At 45.4% G+C, this 26,569-nt stretch overlaps 1 protein-coding gene across 2 annotated transcripts in view; it reads right to left on the bottom strand.

Moving 5' to 3' along the window:
- The window catches only part of SPAG9 (sperm associated antigen 9), a 106,663-nt gene that overhangs the window by 72,706 nt on the left and 7,388 nt on the right, over nucleotides 1-26,569 (bottom strand). For both annotated transcript variants that reach the window (XM_081318300.1, XM_081318301.1), the window contains exons 3-4: nucleotides 12,875-12,945; nucleotides 7,083-7,177 (exon numbers count right to left, since the gene is read on the bottom strand). In XM_081318300.1, the coding sequence (XP_081174426.1) occupies nucleotides 7,083-7,177; nucleotides 12,875-12,945 (166 nt within the window). The remainder of the gene's footprint in view (nucleotides 1-7,082; nucleotides 7,178-12,874; nucleotides 12,946-26,569) is intronic.

Raw genomic sequence — 26,569 nt, 5'->3', positions numbered from 1 at the left:
AACACTGAAATAAAGAGAAAAATAAATTTATATTATACAAAAGTTTCTAAACTCCCATCCTTAACCTCATATTAAATGCTTGAGAAAACATGTTACCCTGCAATATTGTAAAGATACTTTCTGGGAAAGGAAGCCACACAAATAGTTAGACCAAGAGATGCAAGGGCTAGTTACAATAACAAAAATAATATTCTAATTGTAAATTTAAATGGTTTACAGATCAGATTTCTCAGTTTGTAAAGTAACGTCAGAGGAACCTGATTTAAATCAAGGTATTCCTGCCTATTTAAATTAATGTTTTGAATGGAAATTAGAGCTTGTGGAAGATAATACAGGCTATCTTTCCTTTGGAGAAGCTGCCAACTTATTAAGTATCATTTGGGACTAGAGAATAAAAGGATCCTCGTTTCCATATGGAAGAATAATTAATTTAAAACTTTGGCTGCCACACAAACACATTCACGGTTTCAGAGAATGTTTAACAAATATTGACTACAGTCAAACCAGCACAATCATTTGACTATTCAATTGATTAGTATGCTAGTCCTACACATCCATTCACCAAACTTGCTCTGTACTCTATAAAGCTTTCATTCACACTGTATCACCAGCCAACTTTCCCACAGAAAAGGTGGCTCCAAGTGGAACAAGATCAAGAAACACTAATTTAACTACTGTGAGGTTTCTACAGCATTTTAGATTAGTGTTCCTGGGTAGGACATCTATAGCTGCAGGCAGCCATCTCCATTGCTATTACTGCAAGGTCTAGGTCACACCTATCATACTACAGGGTTTTGCCCCAAAGATAATGACTCTTCCCGCTGCAGTATTTGGTTATCCTAATGAAATACCATTTGCACACGGGCAAAAATGAAAAAGCAAGCTGGGCTGACATGTGGCCAGGCGTACTGCAGGAGGAAAAGATAGTTACATATCAGCAATGAATCGTTTATGCCACAAGCAATAGAAGACGGAACAGAAAAAAATCTCTTTGATTCAACAAATCAACACAGTGTAAAATATCAGGTCAGGCAGTTAAATAAAAAGAGTAAATGAGGAACTATAAACTACAATCAGCCAACATCTTCACTAAGGGTTATGTGCCAAGTGTACATCACAACATATGTGCTGGCTTCCTCTCAGTGCCCTGATTAGCTTGACAGCGTCTAATGGAGGCTTGTATATAACTCTGTTCTGCCATTGATTTCCACTCACCACCAAACTGTAAAAATAAGCTAAAAACAAGCCATGCTATTGTTTTTTTCTGACTAGTCACCAGCACATTATACACCCATCTGAAAACAATTTCTAACAAAGTAGCAGCAGTTCTCAGCACTGGTATACAAAATAGGCAATTGCAAACAGATTCAAAAACTGTAGTAAGTGTGTCTCTATCACGTATCTATCTAAAAATGTTAAAATTGTCCTGAAACAAATTATGCTGAAGAAGGTGCTCATGCAGGAACAAAAATGGCAATCGTTATAGATCCATATGAATTTCTTGAATAACTCATAATGACATGGACAATATTCATATAACTTAGAACTTCTATATGTAAGCAAAAGGAGGTCCTTTCTTATGGCGATCCTCTTTTAAAGTATGCCTCACCTAAGGGGGTCCACTGGAGTTCATTGAGCAAAGTCTGGGAAGTCATTCTGCTCATTGGTCTGTTGCTACTGCTCACTCTGATCTTGTTCATTGCTCATGATTTATGCCTTCGCTAATTGATGTGGTCATAAAGTGCAACATCAGGTGACCAAATTGTTTAGTAAAGGCAATCTGTCATAACCCCAAGATCTGCAGGTCATTAAGTGGAAAGAGTCCCAGATAAGCAGTGTAGGGGTGCCGCAAGCTTGTGTGAGAGAGCGCTCAGGGAGGCTGGGAAAGAGGGGGCTGGTAGGTGCAAGCAAGCAAGAGGGAAGGGGGGGTGCAGTGCGGGCAAGCAAAGAAATGTTGGGAGGGGTGATTTTTGACTTTCCCTGCTGGCTTCCCCATTGATTCTGCTGGTGGGAAGCCAGCAGAGAAAGCTGAAAACAGCGATCACCCAAATGTGAGATGCTGCAATGACAGGAACTTTGAGAACAGGTCTTAAGCCCCTTTGTTTAGGGCCATCATACCTTCAAACTGAAGGGGTTTTAGCTTTTTATATTGTTTTAATTGTTGGGCTTATGTAATTTAATCTATTTTAATTTATACTATTTTTATATTATATTTTATGCTGCCCTGTAAACCGCCCTGAGTCCTTCGGGAATAGGGCGGTATAAAAATTTAATTAAATAAATAAATAAATAAACAGTCACTGAACAAAGAGTTGGAACTCAATGAGTGTATGTATTGTCTTCATTTTTTAAATATTTTGTTTTTAACATTAATCCTTTTTTAAACATTGTGAGGAATTGTAAGAGGTTTTCGACTGGAAGAGTAAATATTTGTGGGTGACTCTAAATTTTACTTACATTAAACTCAGAAATCAGATAAAATTATGTTTTGCTTTAAGAATGAATGTTTATCAATTTAAAAGACCTCAGATTAGTAGTAAAGGGTATAAAAATCTGAAGGAACTGGAAGAATTTCCACTTCTGTCCTGAACAGAATTCAAATTATTGCCTGCTGTTTTCCTTTTTGTATACGTTACGAATGTACAAATAATGCAAATACAAATAGATACACAAGCATCAGAACTATATAAAATATAACGCTTAAAAATGTATAGTATCCAGACTTCTTTTTTGTGTGTGCCATTCAGATGTGATTAAAACAAGATAATTCACTTAAATGTTGGCAAATTACACACATACTATGGCTATACAGGAGTTCCAATTCAATTCCAAAAATTGTTTGGGAGCACTCAGGGGCATAAATGTATCCCTTGTTTACAACTCTTTAAAGTAACTGCATCTTCTCATGATACCAGATGACAGTTTCAGAAGGCATTTGTACAATCCCAGAAAAACTCAGTTGCTTTAAAAAGCTGAAGGAAATGCTATTTCTATGCTGCTGCACATTCCAAAACACCTTTCTGAATGGAATACAAAGTATGGCAGAATCTTAATATATAGTATCTCTCTTATTCGTCAAAACACAGCTTCACTGCATTTGATTAAAGGCATATGATAAAAACAGCCCTTGAAACAAAAATATTAACACATGCAGTCACCTATTTTCCATCTGATTTCTGTACAGTAGTTTCTAATAGTACCTATTTCTGAAACCACTCATTTCACAATAAAAGCCAAGATAATGCACTGATAAAATACCCGATTGTAACTGTTTATCAGGCATCATACAACAATTACTAAAATCTATTTGAATATACGCACATACACAGTTCACCATCAGCAACAATGTACTTGATGTGGCTACTACATGAGCTATCCAGGTCTTCCATACAACTTTAATATAAGCAGATTCCCAGTCTGTAATTAAGCTCTATTATGTATCATGTGAAAAGTGTGTGAAAAGATATTTCAGGTATCTATAAACATAACACAAAGCCATGGCATGTTTAAATCATCTTTACTGAATAACATTCACACATTGTAACAAGCCATAACATGGGGCATTTATATCTATTAAGTCATTTTACAAGATTTAATACTAGAAGAATGAAAAACACACTTTATGTAGCGTCTTAGTGTGAACAAAACACTTCTCAAACTCCTGAGGCAGCTGCATCGTCTGAAGGCCAACCTAGCAAGTTTGAGCGCTTTCCCAGGTTTTCCATTCTGCTCAGTCTGTTATCTAAAGCAGACATGTCAAACACAAGGCCCGGGGGCCGGATCCGGCCCACGAAGTGGTTTCATGTGGCCCGCAAAGCCATCCTGGAAACAGTGAGGGAACGGCCCCCACTGCCTTGGCCCTGGCCCAGAGACCCTCAGATCTGTCCCACTCCTGCCCAGGCCCCCATAGGCCCCCTTGATGCCAACGATGTAGAGCTGGCAACGCCCACCCAGTAGGCCATACGCACTCTAGCCACGCCCACCCAGTAGGCCACGCCCACCCAGGCCATACCCACCCGGCCCCCTGAGGGCAACCGCAATGCTGATGCGGCCCTCAATGAAATTGAGTTTGACACCCCTGATCTAAAAGCCACTAAATGCAGAAAATGCACAATAAACAACCTAAGCCACAATTCTTCAAGGAGAACTTCACTTGTACAAATATACTTTGTTCAGTGTGTCTTTGAATGCTTTGCACAGCTCTAATTCAATCTTCTCACTTGAACTACTTTGAATTCCACTGCTTCATTTAGCATTCTCCTCCAGCTTCAAAGTTTCCACCTGATCTTGAAATATGTCTTGTCAATGGAAAGGATGTGACCGCTTTTTTATAAGACTGATCTTATAAGTAGTCTGTTTTTAACAAAATATACGAAGATGCTTCTATATTCTAGTGTAATGGTACCAAGTATTTAAAAAAATATTTTTTCACTTATCATTTCTATTGGCCAACTCTGAATATTTTACATTCTGCCGAGAAACTAGTAAGGAAGCAACCAGCATTCAAATTTATTATTTTTTGTTAAATTTATTTGCCACCCATCTTGCCATGGGCTACTCTGGGCAGTTTACATCAAATGGGGGGGAAAATGACTTTAAAAAAAAGTTAATTTGATTCATCAAATATGAGTAGGAATGGGGTATGTGTAAATGCAATATAAGCCATGGAAAGATGCTACCAGAATGAGTTCTATACATGTATGCTTAAATCCACCATTGTGCTCCATTTATATTAGCTCCACTGTAAAGGGGTGAGGGGAAGATCTACCCATCTACTTTATATGTTCAGCTATAATATGAATGAAAGAACATTCAGGTCCTTTATTCATTGTGTGAATATCACATCTGAAAACTCACAATCAATTCTTCACAATTGGTCAGATTCCTTACTGGCTTGCAAAAACTAGATAAAAAGCAATTCTCAGCTACTGAAAGCATGAATACTAATATTTGCAGCCTCCAGCAGGCGTCTACAAAATACACGCCTACAATTTAAGACCCCGGTTAATGCATAAACTTTATTTTGCATCCAAAGGTTTATACATCTATATAGATATAGATAGCATTTAAAGCGTTGTGGAAGCTTTTACATTAAGCAGCTTTTTGTAAACATTATTGACAAAGCAAAAAGATCCATCTGTAATAAAATTAAATGCCTTCATTTCGTATTCTTCAGACTTTCTTATGTTCTTTTACTTTTAAATTAAATCTCCTTAGACTGGATTACCAGAATCTCCTGATTATGTTAAGACTTCTTTCTCCCTTGGGATATTCCAGGGAAATATGAAAATCCTAATACCCCACAGGAGTTTGTAGAAGTTCCTATGAGACAAAGCAATTCAACAAAATACACTGATCCACTTACATTCATGTTCCTGTAAAAGCCATTTATTCAGCTTACTTTATGTAACAGCAGAGTTCTAATTGGAAAGAACTGGATCAATGGATTCCACCAAAAATGCATTGTAAAGGTAAAATTTCATTAGGGAAAAGTTCCAGATAGAAACATTTTTTATTAAATTGTGGATATTGGACTGAGACATTTGATTTTTATTTGCTAGCTATACCTTAATATGCATGCAATTATGCATGCAATCAATGCAGATACTTTTAAAAAAAAATAGAAGTTTTCAAACAGCAATATTGAACAATGTTGCTATAAAAGTAGTTTGATAAGTCCAGATAAATATCTGCAACTCAGTACTCTGGGGTGAAACAAATATTACTAAATACGGGTTTAAAAAGTATACATTTATATCCTATTTTTCACATTATAATATTCCTAAACGCATGTCAACAATCTATTTAGAGAAATAAAAAGCAATTATGCAATTTGAATAATTTCTGTTGGAAGAATTAATCCCAGGCAGATTATACATGATTCTTGGGAGCAAAACACCAACTGAATAAACGAAAGGCTGTTACAGAAAGCTTTTTGAAGTTGCTAATTGCATAAAAGATTTTCTCAAGAAACAACTGATTTTGTAATCTCAAAGCACATCAAAAAAACTTGTCCCATCTTTAAAATGGTAAATTGTACATTTTACATAGTCTACAAAATATCAAACTGAGATTTGAAAATGGCACTTCAAATCAGCATCACCCCACCATTTCCCACTTTCTACTCCTATTCAAGAGAGGAGAAATAACATGGTAGGCTAAGAACAAAGAATATTTTTTAAAAGCAAAGGTTCCGGGGTCAGAATACCTGAGAATCCTTGGTAAATTCTGCGTCAGAGCTGGCACACCAGTGGATATAGAAAAGTGCACAAGCAGCAAAACGGAAAGAGACACTAAAATAGCTGAATTAATGACCACCGCCCCGCCAACGAAGCCAAACACAAATAGCAGCATGCATCCAGGACTCATGGCGCTGCGCTGGCATGGTGAAATGCAAGAACCGAGGCTACGCAGGGGACAAGGGAGTATCTTTGTAGTAAAAGTCTGTCATTGAGCTGCTGCCACAGAAACAATGCCATCGACAGCAGCTTTCCACTATTTTCTGCAGCAGCTCCAAAGCAAAATGACATCACCTCCCTCTCCTCCCCCACCTACAAAGGAAAAAGGAATCCGAGCGGCTTCTCTTTTCTTCAGCATCTATGCAGCAACCTAAGGATACAAGCAAGCTTGTTGGCAGTTTCCTCCACCCCCTACGCTGAACCTTTGCAGCCTGGCTCCACTTGATTGGATGGGAAGCTCAGGCATCTCCATAATGTAGACAAAGCTTTACTTGGAGATCTCCTTTCATGAAAATGTGCACAATAGTATAAAAAGGGAAATGAGATTCAGTTATTTCACACCCTTAACTGCATATCCTTTTGTTGTTTTTCATCTCTGTTGGAGAAGGGAAAGAAAAATCCTGCTACATAAAAATCTATATGAGTTTAGACCTTAATCAGTATTAACTAGGCAATTTTCCCATTAAAATAATGTTCATTCCTCCTGAAAGATTTCTAGTCTTTCTTATAATCCAGCAAAAATGTAATTGTGACTCTCTAATCTTTATTTAAGATTTTTTTAAAAACAAAGCCTTGAAACAAAAATGAATGGGTTTCACTCAAACAAAATCCAATGAAGCTTACCTAATTCTACTGTGCGTGATGGGCTCAGGCTGTTCACCTCCTGTCAACTGATGAAATTTTGCTCTTTCCAAGTGTTCCATGTAATTATGAATCATCTGTTGTTAAAAAGGAGGGAATAAAAGATTTTAAACTGTTTCATACCTGTTTTTTTAATTATTTCCTTTTAATTCACTGTCAAGAAACTACTATCAGATGTATGTTTTATGTATTTCAGACTGTATAAAACATCCCATGCATCAAAAACTATCTTCATAATACGTTACTTTGTTCCAAAGTAATTTTTCCCCTTCCAATGTACAATTTTACCTTAATTTATCTTTACATTAATACAAGCGGTCATTTTTTTTTCACCTCCACACTTTTATAAAATTAGGCAATTTCAGCGACATGAGACAAATACACACTTTGTCACCCAAGTGCAAACCAAGAGAACCAGTAGAAGCCCCATCCGTGATTGAGTGGAAAAGATACCTTAGTAAACTGAGAAAACTTCACATATATTTGGGGAAGGATGGGTGGTTGGAGAAGGTTACACTGGTGCCCACTTCTGATGTAATGAGAAACCATGATTCCTCCCTATGTGAATGGGCTGTGGAAGATTCTGTGAGGAAATAAGAAGTTTTTGCATCTTCTTTTAACTACAGAAGAATTACCTGTAAGCAACTAAACGTGGGGAACTGAAAACAAGTCTTACAAACAGATGTTTCAGATCCAACTTTTTCAGAAGCCATAATTAAAACAAGTAATGTGACTTTTAAACACAAGAGGAGACATGCTTCCCTTTATCTTGAGAAGGGGAATGGGGGAGCATAATGGCTTCTCATTACATCTGAATTGAGCCAGAGAAGTTGACACTGTTCTTCATTTAACACATTTAATACCCCTGCCTTGTTTTAAGATTACATTTTATTTGCAAAAGATTGGCAACTAAGAGTTTTGAATGAGTGCACATACTCAAAACAATGTATCTGATAGGATATGAATTTTTAATATATTGTGTCAGCATGCCATTTATACTACAATGAGGGACAGAAGGATATTGCTCTCACACCCTGTTGGTTTTTCCATTGTTGAAAATGAGATGTTGATCTCTCTTGGTCTGGACTAGGTGAAGACTCTTGGTTCAATTATTCTGTAGACTACAGCTGACTAAAGCTTTATTGCATTGTATCTTACAGGGGGAAAAAACAAGGGGAAAGAGTAAGACAGTTGCAGAATCCATTCATAAAGAGCTTAGTATATTAGTCATTGATATGAATCCATCTAATTCCATTTCTCTGTGTCACATTAAACTACTTCTAGATCAATTTCATATAAATGTGTTTTTTAAGATTCCTATTGTAGAATTAGAATTAATTGGAAACTCTAGAATTAAAATGTGTATTCTTACGCTCTTTAATATGCCAACAGTCGATTAAGGTACTTTTTTATCTGAGTAAATGAGACCTATATCAAGGATTTCACCAAGGGTTAGATGGCCAGTTTTATTTACATCACTCCACAAATGGTTAGAAGCTATGTCATACTGTCAGCCAAGTACCTGGTAAGACAGCTTCAAGCAAAGGCCTTTTATCACATTTTTAAAATGTGCGGAAAAATATTCCCCGAATTTCCAGCATCAAAATAGGATCAGATGATACACAGAAAAAGGACACATGTGCATGTTTAAGGATTTCATAAAAATGGATGGCTTATTATTATTTCAATAAGTATGACATTAAAATAGAAATATTTTCATTAAGTAATCAATTACTCCCTTCTAAGATAAACCAGTTATAGATAAATGCAAATTATAATTAGTACAAATATCTCTTTTTGAATTGTAACTATCTATAGCTGAGCCTACCATCATTTCATACTGCACTGTGGTCATTTACTATATATCAAAAGGATATTTGTGAACATTTCAGATTAAGCAAAATAGTATGAGAGGCTATTTTGTCATTCATAATGCGAAAGTGAAATAATCCAAAGAGAAATTGCTACTGTGTACAATTAATTCATAAAGAACTAACATTATTTCTAATCTGTGACCTTTATATTTTCATAACTGGATAATATAAACTTCTATGTGATTTACAAATATTCTGAATAATAATCATTTGCTTTTTAAAAAATAAAAAAGAATGAAAATCAGGCATCATTTGTATTTTTATATCATTGCTTATATAACCATAGAACAAAAAAAAATTACAATTAAAAGGGAGTTATTAAAATGTGTTTATTATTTCTGATATATTTCTTTACCTGATTGACCAAGAACTGTCTTTATAGTTTTCTTGGCAATGTTTTCAGAATTAGTTTGCCACAGTGTGTTATTCTGTTATGCTCCTCTTCCTGGAGCTGAGTGAGACTAACTGGCCCAAAGACACTCAGCTAGCTTTGTTTCTAAGGCCAGAATTGGAACTCATGATCTCCTGGTTTCTATTCTAACCTGCTGCCTTTATCCACTACAGCAGAGGTCCCCAATCTTTTGGGCACCAGAAACCAATTCCATGGAGAAATGTTTTTCCATGGACCAGAGAGTTGCGTGGGTTTGTGTGCTACCTGCATCCCATGAATGGGGCTTTTGCTTGTTTGTGCGGACCGGTTACCGGCATGTCACGGCCTGGTACCGGTCCAAGGATCGGGGGTTGGGGACCCCTGCTTTACAAAATACTGGCTCTTTACAGGCATAGAGAAGCATATACATGAAAGATTTGAGAGTTTCTCTTGGCAGAGGGAGACATTAATTGCTGCTTGTTAACATTTCTTGTTAATGATTGGGTATAATCATTGCTTTACTTTCTATTCATGGATTCTGTTACCAAATTGGCACTCAAGGTGGCTTCATCAATCAGAGCATATTAAACAGAAAGTTTCTGAGTGTTCTAAGAGGTACTTTTGATTAAGTTACATTGAAATCTTTTGCCATTTCTTCTTAAATATGTTTTACAGCACTTAATGATCTTCATCATACGTTTGAGAATACTTCTGTTTACCAAGCATCAAAAACACTTCAGCTAAGATGAGCCACAAGAAATTACAGTACTGTATTTCAAGATATAATTTTTTTTATCCCTTGGAAAAAAGCAGATGCAGCTGCCTCAGATAAGCAACTTATATATTAGGATTAAAATTTCTGGATATCTAAAGGTCATAGCATAAATCCTAAAGGACCACTATTTTTAATCTTCACAAATTGACTCTTCTAGCATACAATGACACATTATTGAAAACCTTTTTATCTGATGCATCTATTTAAGTTGCTCAGCCTGCTGATGAAAATCAGCAAGTCTTAACTAAAAATACTTAGTAATGTAGAACTACATATTACAATGCTTTCTGTGTGGCCCATAATCTATTTGATACATTGAGGAGAAACACGTTTTCAATTCAATGGCTTGTTTCAGTATTATCAAATAATGTAATGGATTTAATTAATTAATTGAAATATTTTGGGTATTTGTGCAAGAAACACACTAAGCAGCACTAATGTATACATAATTTTAATTTCTTCTTTATATGTATATATATCCCCAAGTTTTATGATATAATAAATATATAAATATATAATATAAATATATTCTACAGAATATTTCCACTCATACAAGTCAGACTATTTTCTAATTTATGAAACCATGTACTGTAGGTGGTCTTTATTAAATGCTTATTTCACGGACAAAGTGGGAAGCATTTTATCATTATATTCAGAACTTTCCCATACCAGAGCTATAACACTTATAAGAAAAGTTAGGCATTTTATAAGAATTAATATGATTACTAATACCAGCTCCTTTCAGACAAGGTTCTGTAATCCTTCTGAATACAATTGTTATTTTTCAGCAAATTACATGTGTCCTAAACTAAATTGAAGAATATCTGACAGGCTAGGCATAGCTACAGTTCTTTCATAAATGAGGGATTGTGATATGAGCAGAACCCAAACACATTCAGAGGTTAACAATAAATTCTTAAGCGAGACTTACAATACACATATATAGTAGGTGAAGTTAATTGGTAACACACCAAGTCTCTAAGGCAAAATAGAAATACGGTAACTTGATGTTGGTAAACATTAATGGTATTCATTAAGTGAGCACATGACATCACCGAGGTAATTTAACAGACCATTCTCTAGACCATGGGTGTCAAACTCGATCACGTCACGTGACATATCATGACATTGTTTGCCTTTGCGGAGCCGGGGCAGGCGTGGTCTGCACCTGATGCATCCAGCCCGCAGGCTGCCATTTTGACACCCCTACTCTAGAATATAAATGCAGACTACTGCAGAGAAAAAAAATGGAAGCATTTCCTATTATTCAAGATTTGATGAAGGCAGAACACAGGAATCAAATGCACAGGAAAGGGTTAATATTGCATCTTACAAATTTCATTCTCTGTTTATATTGCCAGTACAGTTCCCTGTGACTGTCCCCTGGCTATTAATTTACAGATAGTCAATGATACTCTTCATTTGATAACAATGACTGATATCATATGTGAATTTCTCCAACTATTTTCCCAGTTTCATTTTTTTTTTAGTTTGTAACCTTTGAAGACATTCTCTATCTCATTTTTACCAATGTACAACATTCATCACCATTGTTGTACAGAAATATTAAATTGACCCATTTTGGTATTCAATATTTAATTTAATATTCTTTGCATGTTTTATATTACTTTTTCCGTGTCCATCTCAATTATTCTGCAGTTTGACAATGGTACCTTAATATATAAACTAAACATCGAAGGGAAAAAAAACAAATTGGACTGGCCACAATTATCATCAGTAGTAATTTTTGCACTGTACCTGATTTTACGACCTTTTTGCTGCAGGCATTAAATGAATCACTTGGTTGTTAAAGGTTCCCACATTGACTTTTGCTTGTTGGAAGCCCCCTGGGAAGGCTGCGAATGGCAGTCACATGTACAACCACAATAACTTCATTCTTATTGCCAAGAACCCAAATTTTAATCATGTGGGGACACTGCAACAGTCATAAGTGCAAGGAGCAATCGCAAATCACTTTTTTCATACTGTCATACTTTCAAACAGTTGCTAAACAAATGGTTATAAGCCAAGGACTATGTAATCAAAAAGATGTTGCTAACCTTTTATTCAGATTATACTTTGGTTGGTCATTAGCCAGATTACATTCAATGACATTGCCTTGAAAAGCATGCATATCTAATATTTTTACCACAAGAAAAGATGTGTTTAAGTGGCACAAACCAGGCAAAGTTTGACAATAAAATATAAACATCTGAGAAGATTGTTAGTGGAACAGAGGGTGGACTTCTGAAGTTCGTGGGATCACCATTTCCATCATCCAAAGCTGTTCAGAGTCAGACAGCATACAAGATGATGAGGATTATCCCTATCTGTAATGGTTGTTAAAACTGAAAGGAGTCCAGTTCAACAGATTTCATACTGCTCATTACTTTTTAGGCAGATAAATTTAGGATTTAGGAAGATAAATTTCTTATCTCGACTGATCAGAGGTTGGCAGCAAAGGAACTACCTACCTTTCTCAAATCTACCAATCTTTTCCAAAAGTTCTCCCTTACCATATTCAATTGTGCCAACAAACACCTATCTGAACTCAAACCATGTGTTGTCAATATACCACCTGATTCTACCCTAACACATCAGCAATATCCAAGAGCCACCAATGCTTTCAAAAGCAAAGAATCAAAGCCCTATGAGGTTTTTCAGAAAATGTTGATAATAGATTAATATACTTGGTACAATTGGTAATTCACTAATTACATAGAGGCACTGTTCAAAGAAATACCTAGTTACCTACCTCTGTATGCCTTGAATGAAGAGCATTGTATTCCTTTTTTAGTTCCGCTTCCCTCTCCTCCAATCTACTAACTGAAAAAGAAAATAATTCATTCAGTTTACTATTTTCAACCATAGAAACAAAAGATGTTTACCTCAACCTAGTTTTTACAAATCCAAGCTATCAATTCAAAAGATATTTTGATTTATTTTCAGGAAAAAAATATTCTTGCTTTTCCACTCTTAAGAACATCTTTCTTAAACACTGGACACAAGGCAATGTGTACAAACTCAGTCCACACTCAGCACATATGCAGCATCCTTATTATCCCTGACACAATCCAAGAAGGCCAAAACTGACAAAAGAAATGTGTGCATGAAATTCTTATACAATGCAATAGGAATTATACAGAAAAAACAACAACTTGCACATATTGCCCAGCACTACACTGCTATAAAACCCTAGTTACATTTGATCCCCACCACATTTGTTTAACATATAAAAATGAGAAACCTAAAACAGCACCACAACGCAATCAAATGAACAAATTAGCAAAATATCATTATCCGACAATGAATGTTTTTAAGCATGGGGAAGTAAAAAAGAATAGAACAAATTATAACACATTTGCTCAGCAGAACATCATTAATTATTGTTTTAAAGAAGAGCTTAGCAGCATCACGATAGCAAATATTAAACATATCTACTTTACACCACCCTGATTACAAAAGGGAAAGCAATATTCCACCTAAGCTTTCTAGCGTATTTCACTTTAATCTCAGTACAAAAGACATATAATCTCAATGTCTTCTCAACTGAGCCATTTGTCAACTATACTTCTGCTCCATCTAGTGGACTACTTTTTTGCCACTCTGGGAATATATATGGTGTCAATAATTAATTATAGTACTTTGGATTCTTCTGTCTCCTGAACAAATTGGGACATTCTCCAGATTTGGTTGTAGCAAATTCATGTAGCAGGAGTTTTTTAAGCATCGTATACCGCTGCCTAATGCTATCAGTTTTCTTTAATCATCTAAGAGCATAAGTCTTTAATGTTCTTCATCCACAGCTAGGTAACTACAAACTCAAGACATTATCTTACAACAGATGGTCAACATGAAAAAATTACTCAAATACCAAGACATGGATAATGTGCAGTATGATTGTATGATCAAGAAGGTCAAAATATAGCTTCCTCCACACGGTGGATTACATTTCCCATCAAGCTTATCAAGTTTACCCAATTATTATCCTGTAGAACATTTGAACACCAGGCTGGGGAAAATTGATCTATAGTTTAAGATTTAAAAAAAACAAAAAAACACAAACGCACAGACACCAGCAGAAAAATAATTCCAGAATAGAGCACGATACATTATTTTTAATAATTGATCTAAAAGTCAGCAGCAGACAATGCCTCAAGGATATTCTTGACACAAAGAGAACCATCGCCTAACATTAATCTGCTGATATATTTGAAGTTAATTGAGAAATTAGAAAACACTGAAGCTTAGACCCTAGAGGAAGTTATCTCATTTGGAAAGGGGATCAAGAACTGTCCTCAACTTCAGAAAATGTAGACTTGAAAAAAAGGAGTTGGGGAAGAAACAAAATAGCAGCCCTGATACACAGTGCAGAAGTCAAAACAGAAGCTGCTGAGTACAAACCTTCTAAATTGACTCATTTTGACAGGGCAGAACCCATCAGACACCAAGGGGTAAATCAACAGCCTGTTTTAGCTGCCCCTAAACTGTACCTTTGCTAAGAGTTAAATGAAGAAAAATGAGACCATTTTTTTTGTTCCTATCTGGCAGAAAATTACATGGAGACTCCCTACTGCTACCATCTAAACAAAATTTCTTTACAAAGGCCCATCTGTCCATTTTAAAATGGAAGACATTTCCATAATACTTACACAGATTTCTTTGGTCAAAATAATAAATAATTTTACGATTTAACCTACAGTACTTTGTACCACATTAATAATATTCCTTAAAATATTTCACACTTTGCAGCATAATGTAGGCAAACATACCGTATATACTTGAGTATAAGCCGACTCGAGTATAAGCCGAGACCCCTAATTTTACCCCCAAAAACTGGAAAAAGTTCTTGACTCAAGTATAAGCCGAGGCTGGGATCCGCCGAGTGGCTTTCAGCACTGGAGAAAATGCAAAATCGCTCGAGACCAAACTCGAAGGAATCAGCTGCCGGTGGGAGCGAGGCGATCCGTGCGGTCCCGTGACAGCCAGTCGGGCAAGCAACGCGAAGAGCGGCAGGGCTTTATTTTTGCACCGTGGAGCTCCCCCTCCCCCTCCTCCCAAACTCCCCCTCTCTCCCCCTTCCCCCCACTTCCCAGAGCTGAATACAGGGTATTAACCGGCGGCGGAGGCTTGCAGAATGGCGGATCGAGCCTCTGTCGCCGGCGGCTGGATCCGCGCTCCGCAAGCCTCTGCCGCCGGCGGAGGCTGGATCCGTGCTCCGCAAGCCTCTGCCGCCGGCTGGATCCGCGCTCCGCAAGCCTCTGCCGCCGGCGGAGGCTGGATCCGCGCTCCGCAAGCCTCTGCCGCCGGCGGAGGCTGGATCCGTGCTCCACAAGCCTCTGCCGCCGGCTGGATCCGCGCCCCGCAAGCCTCTGCCGCCGGCAGAGGCTTGCGGAGCGCGGATCCAGCCTCCGCCGGCGGCAGAGGCTTGCGGAGCGCGGATCCAGTGGGGGGGAAAAGCCCTTTAGCAGGATTTGCCTGCATGCCGGCGGAGGCTGGATCCGCGCTCCGCAAGCCTCTGCCGCCGGCGGAGGCTGGATCCGTGCTCCACAAGCCTCTGCCGCCGGCTGGATCCGTGCCCCGCAAGCCTCTGCCGCCGGCGGAGGCTGGAACCGCGCTTCGCAAGCCTCTGCCGCCGGCGGAGGCTGGATCCGCGCTCCACAAGCCTCTGCCGCCAGCTGGATCCGCGCCCCGCAAGCCTCTGCCGCCGGCGGAGGCTGGATCCGCGTTCCGCAAGCCTCTGCCGCCGGCGGAGGCTGGATCCGCGCTCCACAAGCCTCTGCCGCCGGCTGGATCCGCGCCCCGCAAGCCTCTGCCGCCGGCAGAGGCTTGCGGAGCGCGGATCCAGCCTCCGCCGGCGGCAGAGGCTTGCGGAGCGCAGATCCAGTGGGGGGAAAAGCCCTTTAGCAGGATTTGCCTGCATGCCGGCGGAGGCTGGATCCGCGCTCCGTAAGCCTCTGCCGCCGGCGGAGGCTGGATCCGTGCTCCACAAGCCTCTGCCGCCGGCTGGATCCGCGCCCTGCCGGCGGCAGAGGCTTGCGGAGCGCGGATCCAGTGGGGGGGGAAAAGCCCTTTAGCAGGATTTGCCTGCATGCCGGCGGAGGCTGGATCCGCGCTCCGCAAGCCTCTGCCGCCGGCGGAGGCTGGATCCGTGCTCCACAAGCCTCTGCCGCCGGCTGGATCCGCGCCCCGCAAGCCTCTGCCGCTGGCGGAGGCTGGAACCGCGCTCCGCAATCCTCTGCCGCTGGCGGAGGCTGGATCCGCGCTCCACAAGCCGCTGCCGCCGGCTGGATCCGCGCCCCGCAAGCCTCTGCCGCCGGCGGAGGCTGGATCCGCGCTCCACAAGCCTCTGCCGCCGGCTGGATCCGCGCCCTGCCGCCGGCAGAGGCTTGCGGAGCGCGGATCCAGCCTCCGCCGGCGGCAGAGGCTTGCGGAGCGCGGATCCAGTGGGGGGGAAAAGCCCTTTAGCAGGATTTGCCCCGCAAGCCTCTGCCGCCGGCGGAGGCTGGATCCGCGCTCCACAAGCCTCTGCCGCCGGCTGGATCCGCGCCCCGCAAGCCTCTGCCGCCGGCGGAGGCTGGATCCGTGCTCCACAAGCCTCTGCCGCCGGCTGGATCCGCGCCCTGCCGCCGGCAGAGGCTTGCGGAGCGCGGATCCAGCCTCCGCCGGCGGCAGAGGCTTGCGGAGCGCGGATCCAGTGGGGGGGAAAAGCCCTTTAGCAGGATTTGCCTGCATGCCAGCGGAGGCTGGATCCGCGCTCCGCAAGCTTCTGCCGCCGGCGGAGGCTGGATCCGTGCTCCACAAGCCTCTGCCGCCGGCTGGATCCGCGCCCTGCCGCCGGCAGAGGCTTGCGGAGCGCGGATCCAGCCTCCACCGGCGGCAGAGGCTTGCGGAGCGCGGATCCAGTGGGGGGGAAAAGCCCTTTAGCAGGATTTGCCTGCATGCCGGGGGAGGCTGGATCCGCGCTCCGCAAGCCTCTGCCGCCGGCGGAGGCTGGATCCGTGCTCCACAAGCCTCTGCCGCCGGTGGAGGCTGGATCCGCGCTCCGCAAGCCTCTGCCGGCGGCAGGGCGCGGATCCAGCCGGCGGCAGAGGCTTGTGGAGCACGGATCCAGCCTCCGCCGGCGGCAGAGGCATGCGGAGCGCGGATCCAGCCTCCGCCGGCATGCAGGCAAATCCTGCTAAAGGGCTTTTCCCCCCCACTGGATCCGCGCTCCGCAAGCCTCTGCCGCCGGTGGAGGCTGGATCCGCGCTCCGCAAGCCTCTGCCGCCGGCGGAGGCTGGATCCGTGCTCCACAAGCCTCTGCCGCCGGCTGGATCCGCGCCCCGCAAGCCTCTGCCGCCGGCAGAGGCTTGCGGAGCGCGGATCCAGCCTCCGCCGGCGGCAGAGGCTTGCGGAGCGCGGATCCAGTGGGGGGGAAAAGCCCTTTAGCAGGATTTGCCTGCATGCCGGCGGAGGCTGGATCCGCGCTCCGCAAGCCTCTGCCGCCGGCGGAGGCTGGATCCGTGCTCCACAAGCCTCTGCCGCCGGCTGGATCCGCGCCCCGCAAGCCTCTGCCGCCAGCTGGATCCGCGCCCCGCAAGCCTCTGCCGCCGGCGGAGGCTGGATCCGCGTTCCGCAAGCCTCTGCCGCCGGCGGAGGCTGGATCCGCGCTCCACAAGCCTCTGCCGCCGGCTGGATCTGCGCCCCGCAAGCCTCTGCCGCCGGCAGAGGCTTGCGGAGCGCGGATCCAGCCTCCGCCGGCGGCAGAGGCTTGCGGAGCGCAGATCCAGTGGGGGGAAAAGCCCTTTAGCAGGATTTGCCTGCATGCCGGCGGAGGCTGGATCCGCGCTCCGTAAGCCTCTGCCGCCGGCGGAGGCTGGATCCGTGCTCCACAAGCCTCTGCCGCCGGCTGGATCCGCGCCCTGCCGGCGGCAGAGGCTTGCGGAGCGCGGATCCAGTGGGGGGGGAAAAGCCCTTTAGCAGGATTTGCCTGCATGCCGGCGGAGGCTGGATCCGCGCTCCGCAAGCCTCTGCCGCCGGCGGAGGCTGGATCCGTGCTCCACAAGCCTCTGCCGCCGGCTGGATCCGCGCCCCGCAAGCCTCTGCCGCTGGCGGAGGCTGGAACCGCGCTCCGCAAGCCTCTGCCGCTGGCGGAGGCTGGATCCGCGCTCCACAAGCCGCTGCCGCCGGCTGGATCCGCGCCCCGCAAGCCTCTGCCGCCGGCGGAGGCTGGATCCGCGCTCCACAAGCCTCTGCCGCCGGCTGGATCCGCGCCCTGCCGCCGGCAGAGGCTTGCGGAGCGCGGATCCAGCCTCCGCCGGCGGCAGAGGCTTGCGGAGCGCGGATCCAGTGGGGGGGAAAAGCCCTTTAGCAGGATTTGCCCCGCAAGCCTCTGCCGCCGGCGGAGGCTGGATCCGCGCTCCACAAGCCTCTGCCGCCGGCTGGATCCGCGCCCCGCAAGCCTCTGCCGCCGGCGGAGGCTGGATCCGTGCTCCACAAGCCTCTGCCGCCGGCTGGATCCGCGCCCTGCCGCCGGCAGAGGCTTGCGGAGCGCGGATCCAGCCTCCGCCGGCGGCAGAGGCTTGCGGAGCGCGGATCCAGTGGGGGGGAAAAGCCCTTTAGCAGGATTTGCCTGCATGCCAGCGGAGGCTGGATCCGCGCTCCGCAAGCTTCTGCCGCCGGCGGAGGCTGGATCCGTGCTCCACAAGCCTCTGCCGCCGGCTGGATCCGCGCCCTGCCGCCGGCAGAGGCTTGCGGAGCGCGGATCCAGCCTCCACCGGCGGCAGAGGCTTGCGGAGCGCGGATCCAGTGGGGGGGAAAAGCCCTTTAGCAGGATTTGCCTGCATGCCGGGGGAGGCTGGATCCGCGCTCCGCAAGCCTCTGCCGCCGGCGGAGGCTGGATCCGTGCTCCACAAGCCTCTGCCGCCGGCTGGATCCGTGCCCTGCCGCCGGCAGAGGCTTGCAGAGCGCGGATCCAGTGGGGGGGAAAAGCCCTTTAGCAGGATTTGCCTGCATGCCGGCGGAGGCTGGATCCGCGCTCCGCAAGCCTCTGCCGCCGGCGGAGGCTGGATCCGTGCTCCACAAGCCTCTGCCGCCGGCTGGATCCGCGCCCTGCCGCCGGCAGAGGCTTGCGGAGCGCGGATCCAGCCTCCACCGGCGGCAGAGGCTTGCGGAGCGCGGATCCAGTGGGGGGGAAAAGCCCTTTAGCAGGATTTGCCTGCATGCCGGCGGAGGCTGGATCCGCGCTCCGCATGCCTCTGCCGCTGGCGGAGGCTGGATCCGTGCTCCACAAGCCTCTGCCGCCGGCTGGATCCGCCGGCGGCAGAGGCTTGCGGAGCGCGGATCCAGTGGGGGGGGAAAAGCCCTTTAGCAGGATTTGCCTGCATGCCGGCGGAGGCTGGATCCGCGCTCCGCAAGACTCTGCCGCCGGCGGAGGCTGGATCCGTGCTCCAGAAGCCTCTGCCGCCGGCTGGATCCGCGCCCTGCCGCCGGCAGGGGCTTGCGGAGCGCGGATCCAGCCTCCGCCGGCGGCAGAGGCTTGCAGAGCGCGGATCCAGTGGGGGGGGAAAAGCCCTTTAGCAGGATTTGCCTGCATGTCTCAAGTGCTACCTAATGTGCTTTCAGCCTCAGTCGGCCACTCCACATTGTAATCACGAAGGTAGCTCTCTAACGGAAAGGGAAGGGAAGGGAAGGGAAGGGAAGGGAAGGGAAGGGAAGGGAAGGGAAGGGAAGGGAAGGGAAGGAAAGGAAAGGAAAGGAAAGGAAAGGAAAGGAAAGGAAAGGAAAGGAAAGGAAAGGAAAGGAAAGCCCACCATCTCTCCTCTGCCGCTCGCTCTCGCCGCTCCAGCCCTGGCGAGCCAAAGAGACGAAAGGCCCCGAGCGATAGGAAGGGGATCTCTGCCCTAGAGCGGGAGGGGGGAGGGAAAGGGGGGGGGAGGAAAGGCCCGATCGCTTTGTGTTGAGCTGGTTCAGCTCAGCCGGACTAGGCGGGGCTGCGGCTCCCAGCTGATGCCGCTGCCGCCATCCAAGTCCGGCCGGCAAGAACTTTTTTTCTCCCCGCCCCGCAGTGATCCGCGCTCCACAAGCCTCTGCCGCCGGCTGGATCCGCGCCCTGCCGCCGGCAGAGGCTTGCGGAGCGCGGATCCAGCCTCCGCCGGCGGCAGAGGCTTGCGGAGCGCGGATCCAGTGGGGGGGAAAAGCCCTTTAGCAGGATTTGCCTGCATGTCTCAAGTGCTACCTAATGTGCTTTCAGCCTCAGTCGGCCACTCCACATTGTAATCACGAAGGTAGCTCTCTAACGGAAAGGGAAGGGAAGGGAAGGGAAGGGAAGGGAAGGGAAGGGAAGGGAAGGGAAGGGAAGGGAAGGGAAGGGAAGGAAAGGAAAGGAAAGGAAAGGAAAGGAAAGGAAAGGAAAGGAAAGGAAAGGAAAGCCCACCATCTCTCCTCTGCCGCTCGCTCTCGCCGCTCCAGCCCTGGCGAGCCAAAGAGACGAAAGGCCCCGAGCGATAGGAAGGGGATCTCTGCCCTAGAGCGGGAGGGGGGAGGGAAAGGGGGGGAGGAAAGGCCTGATCCCTTTGTGTTGAGCTGGTTCAGCTCAGCCGGACTAGGCGGGGCTGCGGCTCCCAGCTGATGCCGCTGCCGCCATCCAAGTCCGGCCGGCAAGAACTTTTTTTCTCCCCGCCCCGCAGTGACGAGTAAAGCGCGACTTACTTCCTCCTCCATGCCCACGTCGCCTTCTCGCCCAACAATCCCAAGTAAGGGGCGGCCTCAGAAAGGGGCTCTAACTTTCCCCTGCCGCTCGAACTTATCTTGGAGAGGAAGGCAAAATCGGGAGAGGGAAGAAGAGCGAGGACTGGAGCAGCGCTTGCCCGGCTTCTCTCCCCTGCAGGGAGCGGCGGGGTCGGTTCCGCCTCCACCATGTTCTCTCTCGAGAGCCTTGTCCCACCCGCAAAACGCCACCGCCGCCGCCACCGCCCCCTTCCTAGCCAGCCCTCAGCCGCTTCACAAGCACCCGTTGCCGGCCCAGTTCTATCAGACCCGCGCGGCGCCGCACGTACTCCGTTTACACGGCCCCCGTACTTCCCCCACACGTCCCTTCTCCCGCCTCCTTCCCATAACGGCCTCTACCTACCGGACGGCGCCTCAGCTCCCCGTGTCCGCCGCCGCCGCCGCCACCCTGACCAAACCCTCTCTGCCTGCGCGCGCCCTCCCTCCCTCCTTCCTCTCTGTCTCTAGCTGGGCGAGGCTTCCAGCCGTCGCCGTGACGCTGCACGCCCAGCTTCTCTCTGATTTCCCTGGCCCAGTCCAGTGATGCTTGAGAGGAAAAAAAAAGCGAGCGGGCGGGCGAGGGGGGGAGGGAAAGGCGAGAATGACCGCTTTGTGTTACCTGCCATGAAACCAGTCCTTGCAGGCGTCGCACTCTATCATGAAGCGGGTTACATCGTAGGGCAGCCAGGCAGCGGAAAGAAGCAGGAAGGCAGGGCGCGGAGGTCCGGAGACCTGCCGACGTTTGGGGAGGTTTGGGGAGGTGCGCGCGCACCTCCCCAAACCTCCCCAAACTTCGGCAGGTCTCCGGACGGCGGCGGCTTGGGAGAGGTGCGTGCGATCCCGGAAGCACCAAAGCCTCAGCCGCGCGCAAGTCCTCGGTAAGTTCTTTTTTTTTTGTTCACTGGAGTATAAGCCGAAGTGGATTTTTTCAGCCCAAAAAGTGGGCTGAAAAATTCGGCTTATACTCAAGTATATACGGTACGTGATTATACATAAAATGGCTTTTTTCCAAAGGATTTAATCCACTAATTCTGAATTAAACTTCAACTGAAAGAATCCCAGAACAGCTTATAAAGAACAGCAAGAGTATCTAGTCATATTTAGACACTCCCCCACTAACACATGCAGTAAATCACTCTTAGCAATCAAAAATGACCTACCAAGCAAGTACATATTGGCAATACAGCAAATGATGACTGTATTTTTGGTCTTTTTTGCAAGCTCTTTTAAACATGGCAGAGTCCCATTTATACTTGAACTAACTAGCCCAGGGGTCGGCAACCTGAAAAACCAAAAGAGCCACTCAGAACCGGTTCCATCACACACAAAAAAAGTGGGAGCCGCAAAAAGTGCGTGCGCATGCATCCACGCACGCACATGCGCAAAAAGCAAAACATTTTGCGCAAGTGCAAAATGGGAGGCACCTGCGCGGCGATGGGTCTCCCTGGTGACGGGCGCTGGGTTGCAGCGCTGCCTTCAGCCCGGGCACCGCCAGAGCCACCCCCGGGACCTCCAAACCGCCGCCCGTTCGGAGAGGTGCACACGCAGCTCTCCAAACCTTCCCACTCCCCGAACGGGCGGTGGCACCACCTGTTTGCAGACCTGCCGCCGCCCACTTGGGCGGCGGTAGGTCTGCAAGCTACCGTAGGCCATTTGCAGAGTTGCCGCCTTCAGAATTGTTGCAAACAGGCCGTAGCAGCTTTCCAAACGGGCGGCAGCGCCGGCCGTTCGGAGAGGTGCGCGCGCAGCTCTCCAAACCTTTGGAGAAGTGCGTGCGCACCTCTGCAAAACTTTGGAGAGGTGCGCACGCACTGCTACCTGTTTGTAAACCTGCCACTGCCGGTTTGGAAAGCTGCCGCGGCCAGTTTTCAGACCTGCCGCCTTCAAAGGCGGCAGCTCTGCAAATGGGCCACAGCAGCTTTCCAAACCAGCGGCGCCACCGCCTGTTCCGAGAGGTGCGCGCGCACCTCTGCCCGAATGGGCGGCGGCGCCACCCATTTGCAGACCTGCTGCTACCGGTTTGGAAAGCTGCTGTGGCCCGTTTGCAGAGCTACCACCTTCCTCCGAAGGCGGTAGCTCTGCAAACGGGCCGCAGCAGCTTTCCAAAAGGGTGGCGCCACCGCCCGTTCCGAGGTGCGTGCGCAGCTCTCCAAACCTTTGGAGAGGTGTGTGTGCACACCCATTTGCAGACCTGCTGCCGCCCGTTTGGAAAGCTGCTGCGGCCCGTTTGCAGAGCTACCGCCTTCCTCCGAAGGCGGCAGCTCTGCAAACGGGCCGCAGCAGCTTTCCAAACGGGCGGCACCACTGCCCGTTTGGAGAGGTGCGCACGCACCACTGCCTGTTTGGAGAGGTGCGCGTGCACCGGGCGACTGGGAGTCGCAGGGGACGGCTTAAAGAGCCGCATGCGGCTCCGGAGCCGCAGATTGCCGACCCGTGAACTAGCCAAGCATTATTTCTTTGCCCTTTTTTGTGAAAACAATGGTCTGACGGCATTGTAAAAAAAAACCTACCCAACCCCCATGGGAAAAACAGAATGGAAGCAAAGCAACAGCGAGGGGACAAAAGAAGACTCTGTCCATACTCAAATTACATTCCAGATCATAAGGTAACTTCACTTAGAGCAAGGGATGAGTTGATTAATTCTGCTTTAGTCACACTCTGATTTTTTAACCAGGGCATCACCTTAAAGGAAAGTATAATGCAATTTAGCATGTCACATGATGATACCCAACATAAAATCAAGAATACAGAAAGTCAGTCTTGTTCCGCTGAACACACAGAAGATTGAATGGCTGCTTGCACTCCACTTTGTTCTTCACTTCTGCATAACTCTTCCTTAACAGCTGCTGTATGCATTTCTACTAGCAGACAATAGCTATGTTGGCACAGAATTGTGGAAAGGCGGTATTTTAGCAAGTTCTAACTTTCAATGAAGAAGTTATATCATTTTGCTCTCCTTGTTAATATAAACAGCTAATCAAATTCAGAATGGTTCTTTTCTTATTATTCCAAAGTCCATAAAATCCATGATCTTAAATTTGTACATTCACTTTTTTTTCCTAAAAAAGAATGGTTATTTCTTTCCAATGATTGTTGGATTATGTGCCATCAAATCAGTATTGAATCTCAACTACCACACAGATAAGATTTTTTCCAGGACAGTCTGTTTCCAGTTTGGTCTTTCTAGTCGTCCAAATGCACACCCATCACTAGTGTAATCATGACTACCCTCCTTGCTTCTGGTTGTCCTCTTTCTTTCCTCTTTTTCTCTTCACCTTTCCCAAAATTATCTTCATTGTATGTCTATGTATTAATATTACAGCATCCTCATTTTATTGTAATTTCTTTTGACTACTGTGAGTCATCCAGAGCCACTGACAATTGGATGGCAAACATGTTTCATTTATTATGGTTGGGTGCATAGTTAGAGGTTTAGACTGGATTCAGCATTTTTGTCCACTCTTACCAAGGACTTAAGAGTAATCAGATGTTGTTCTTTAGTAATATTAGTGGTATCATTGCAGGATGTAAGCTGTTCCAAGTAAAGCTGCCTTTTGCAATTGACTGACAATTTTGTCAATGCTGAGTGTTCAAGGGTGCTCCAGATACTATTTGTATTATTTTTTGCTTTCTTTTGCCACAGTTGTTGTACTTCTTTTTGCAGCTCTTGTATTTTGTGATTTTTCTCAAGTTCTTTTCTCTTCTGCTCTTTCCAGGTACTGCAGTGTCCACTATCCAGACTTTTTTGCCTTTTTTATCGACAATTATAAAGTCTGAGGAGTTATGGGGCAGACGCTTGTCTGTTTGAGTTGTAAAATTCCAGAGAACTTTAACTTCTTTTCTATTACTTTGTCTATTCTGTAGTCCACCAGTTCTTGCTTGCAGACAAGCACTATTTCTTGCAGACATTCCAATGCATTGTTGCTATTTTGTCATGCCTTTGTTTATCAGCCTATGCAATCTTGCAGCAGCTAACTACAGTAAAGGTAGCCACCTCTTCTCCAACTTCTTTGCAGAGGCAACATTTGTTGTCTGTTGCTGTCTCCTCAATTCTGGTTTTATATGCATTTGTTCTTAAGGCTTGGTTTTCTGCAGCCAGAATTAGTCCCTTTGTCTCCTTCTTCAACTTTCCTGCTCTTAGCCAGTGTCAGGTCTTTTTTTGTTACCTGATATGATTTTAGTGAATCTTATTCTGTTATTTCCAGATTGTTTCTCAAATGTTATGTTCAAAGTAAATGCAATTCAGAATATTAACTATTCCAACCTAAAATTATCAGGATACTGATAAAGCACTCTTTCCATCTTTTTGTCTAAGCTATTCATTGAAATCCCCTTCATGGATTACTGCCTCAAATACTTTGGCCACCTAATGAGAAGGAAGGACTCACTGGAGAAGAGCCTAATGCTGGGAAAGATTGAGGGCAAGAGAAGAAGGGGACGACAGAGAACGAGGTGGCTGGATGGAGTCACTGAAGCAGTAGGCGTGAGCTTAAATGGACTCCAGAAGATGGTAGAGGACAGGAAGGCCTGGAGGAACGTTGTCCATAGGGTCGCGATGGGTCAGACACGACTTCGCAACTAACAACAACAACAACATTCATTGAAATGGTAAAATATACTATTCCAAGTGCTAAACACAGTGTACCTACCTTGATTCCTCATAATAGTCTTTTTTTTTTTTAAAAAAAAGCATAGATTGCAGGTCAGCTATACATTCCATACTTACAACTCTCACTAGCTAGGATTACAAATCAGGATTTGTTCCTTTGGTGGCAAAGAAAATGTCAGGGTTTGGCTGCCATAACAAGCTTTTGCTTTTTTTGGTTAGGCTACTCTCTCATCTAAGGCCAAAGAACAAGTAGAAAAAATAGACTCCATGCATGATGTTTAGCAAGATTCTCAACTGAATGGCATGCAAACACAGTCAATGCATGTGAACCCAAGACATCTGAAAAGAACATCACAAGTTTTATTTCTGTGTATCTATAATTCTGAATAAATACTCAACTCAAATGGCTAGACTAGCATACAAGAGCATTACCCACAACAAAACTCCTACAAGATAAGTAACCAAACAACAGATAGAGAAATTCATCATTTACGTTATATGTATTGTTTAGTGTTTAAACAACTTTATGAATCTGGAAAGAGTAGGCGGACATTTTTAAAATAAATTACACAGAACTATCTCCTTTTAAGTTATTTTAATTTTAAGCATAACAATAACATTTAAACTGAGATACAGTCCAAATTCAGTGTTTATTTTAATTTCAGTTAGACCATATTACATTTAGAAGTGACACTATTCTTACTCTTAATTTATAGATCTTTATAGGTCTTTAAATTAAGAATACATATAGCTCTAGAAAATGAAAATTTAAGCCCAATTGCCTATTTCCTAAAGAACAATCTTCCTTTGCAAACGTAAATCACAAGAAGGCCTAAATGCCAAGTGAATAAGCAGCTTAGAGAAGACAACTATGGTAGTACTATATTTTTATACAAGTAACCTGGGACACTGGAAATTACAGGAAAATAAAGTTCTCAAGCATACAATATTTAAGAAAAATCTATTGTGGGTGGACCAAACAGAAAATTTCTAATAGCTGGAGAGATTAAAGAGGAAGGGATTAACAAGAAAGAAAGGCACATAGTAGAAAATACACTGGGCTGTCTGCCTAGCACTCTTGTGACTGCTGGT

This window comes from Vipera berus (genome assembly GCF_964194415.1).
Source record: "Vipera berus genome assembly, chromosome: 2".
In the NCBI taxonomy this organism is placed as follows: Eukaryota; Metazoa; Chordata; class Lepidosauria; order Squamata; family Viperidae; genus Vipera; species Vipera berus.
Note: the sequence above shows the minus strand (reverse complement) of the source record. Positions and strands in the feature narration are given on the sequence as shown.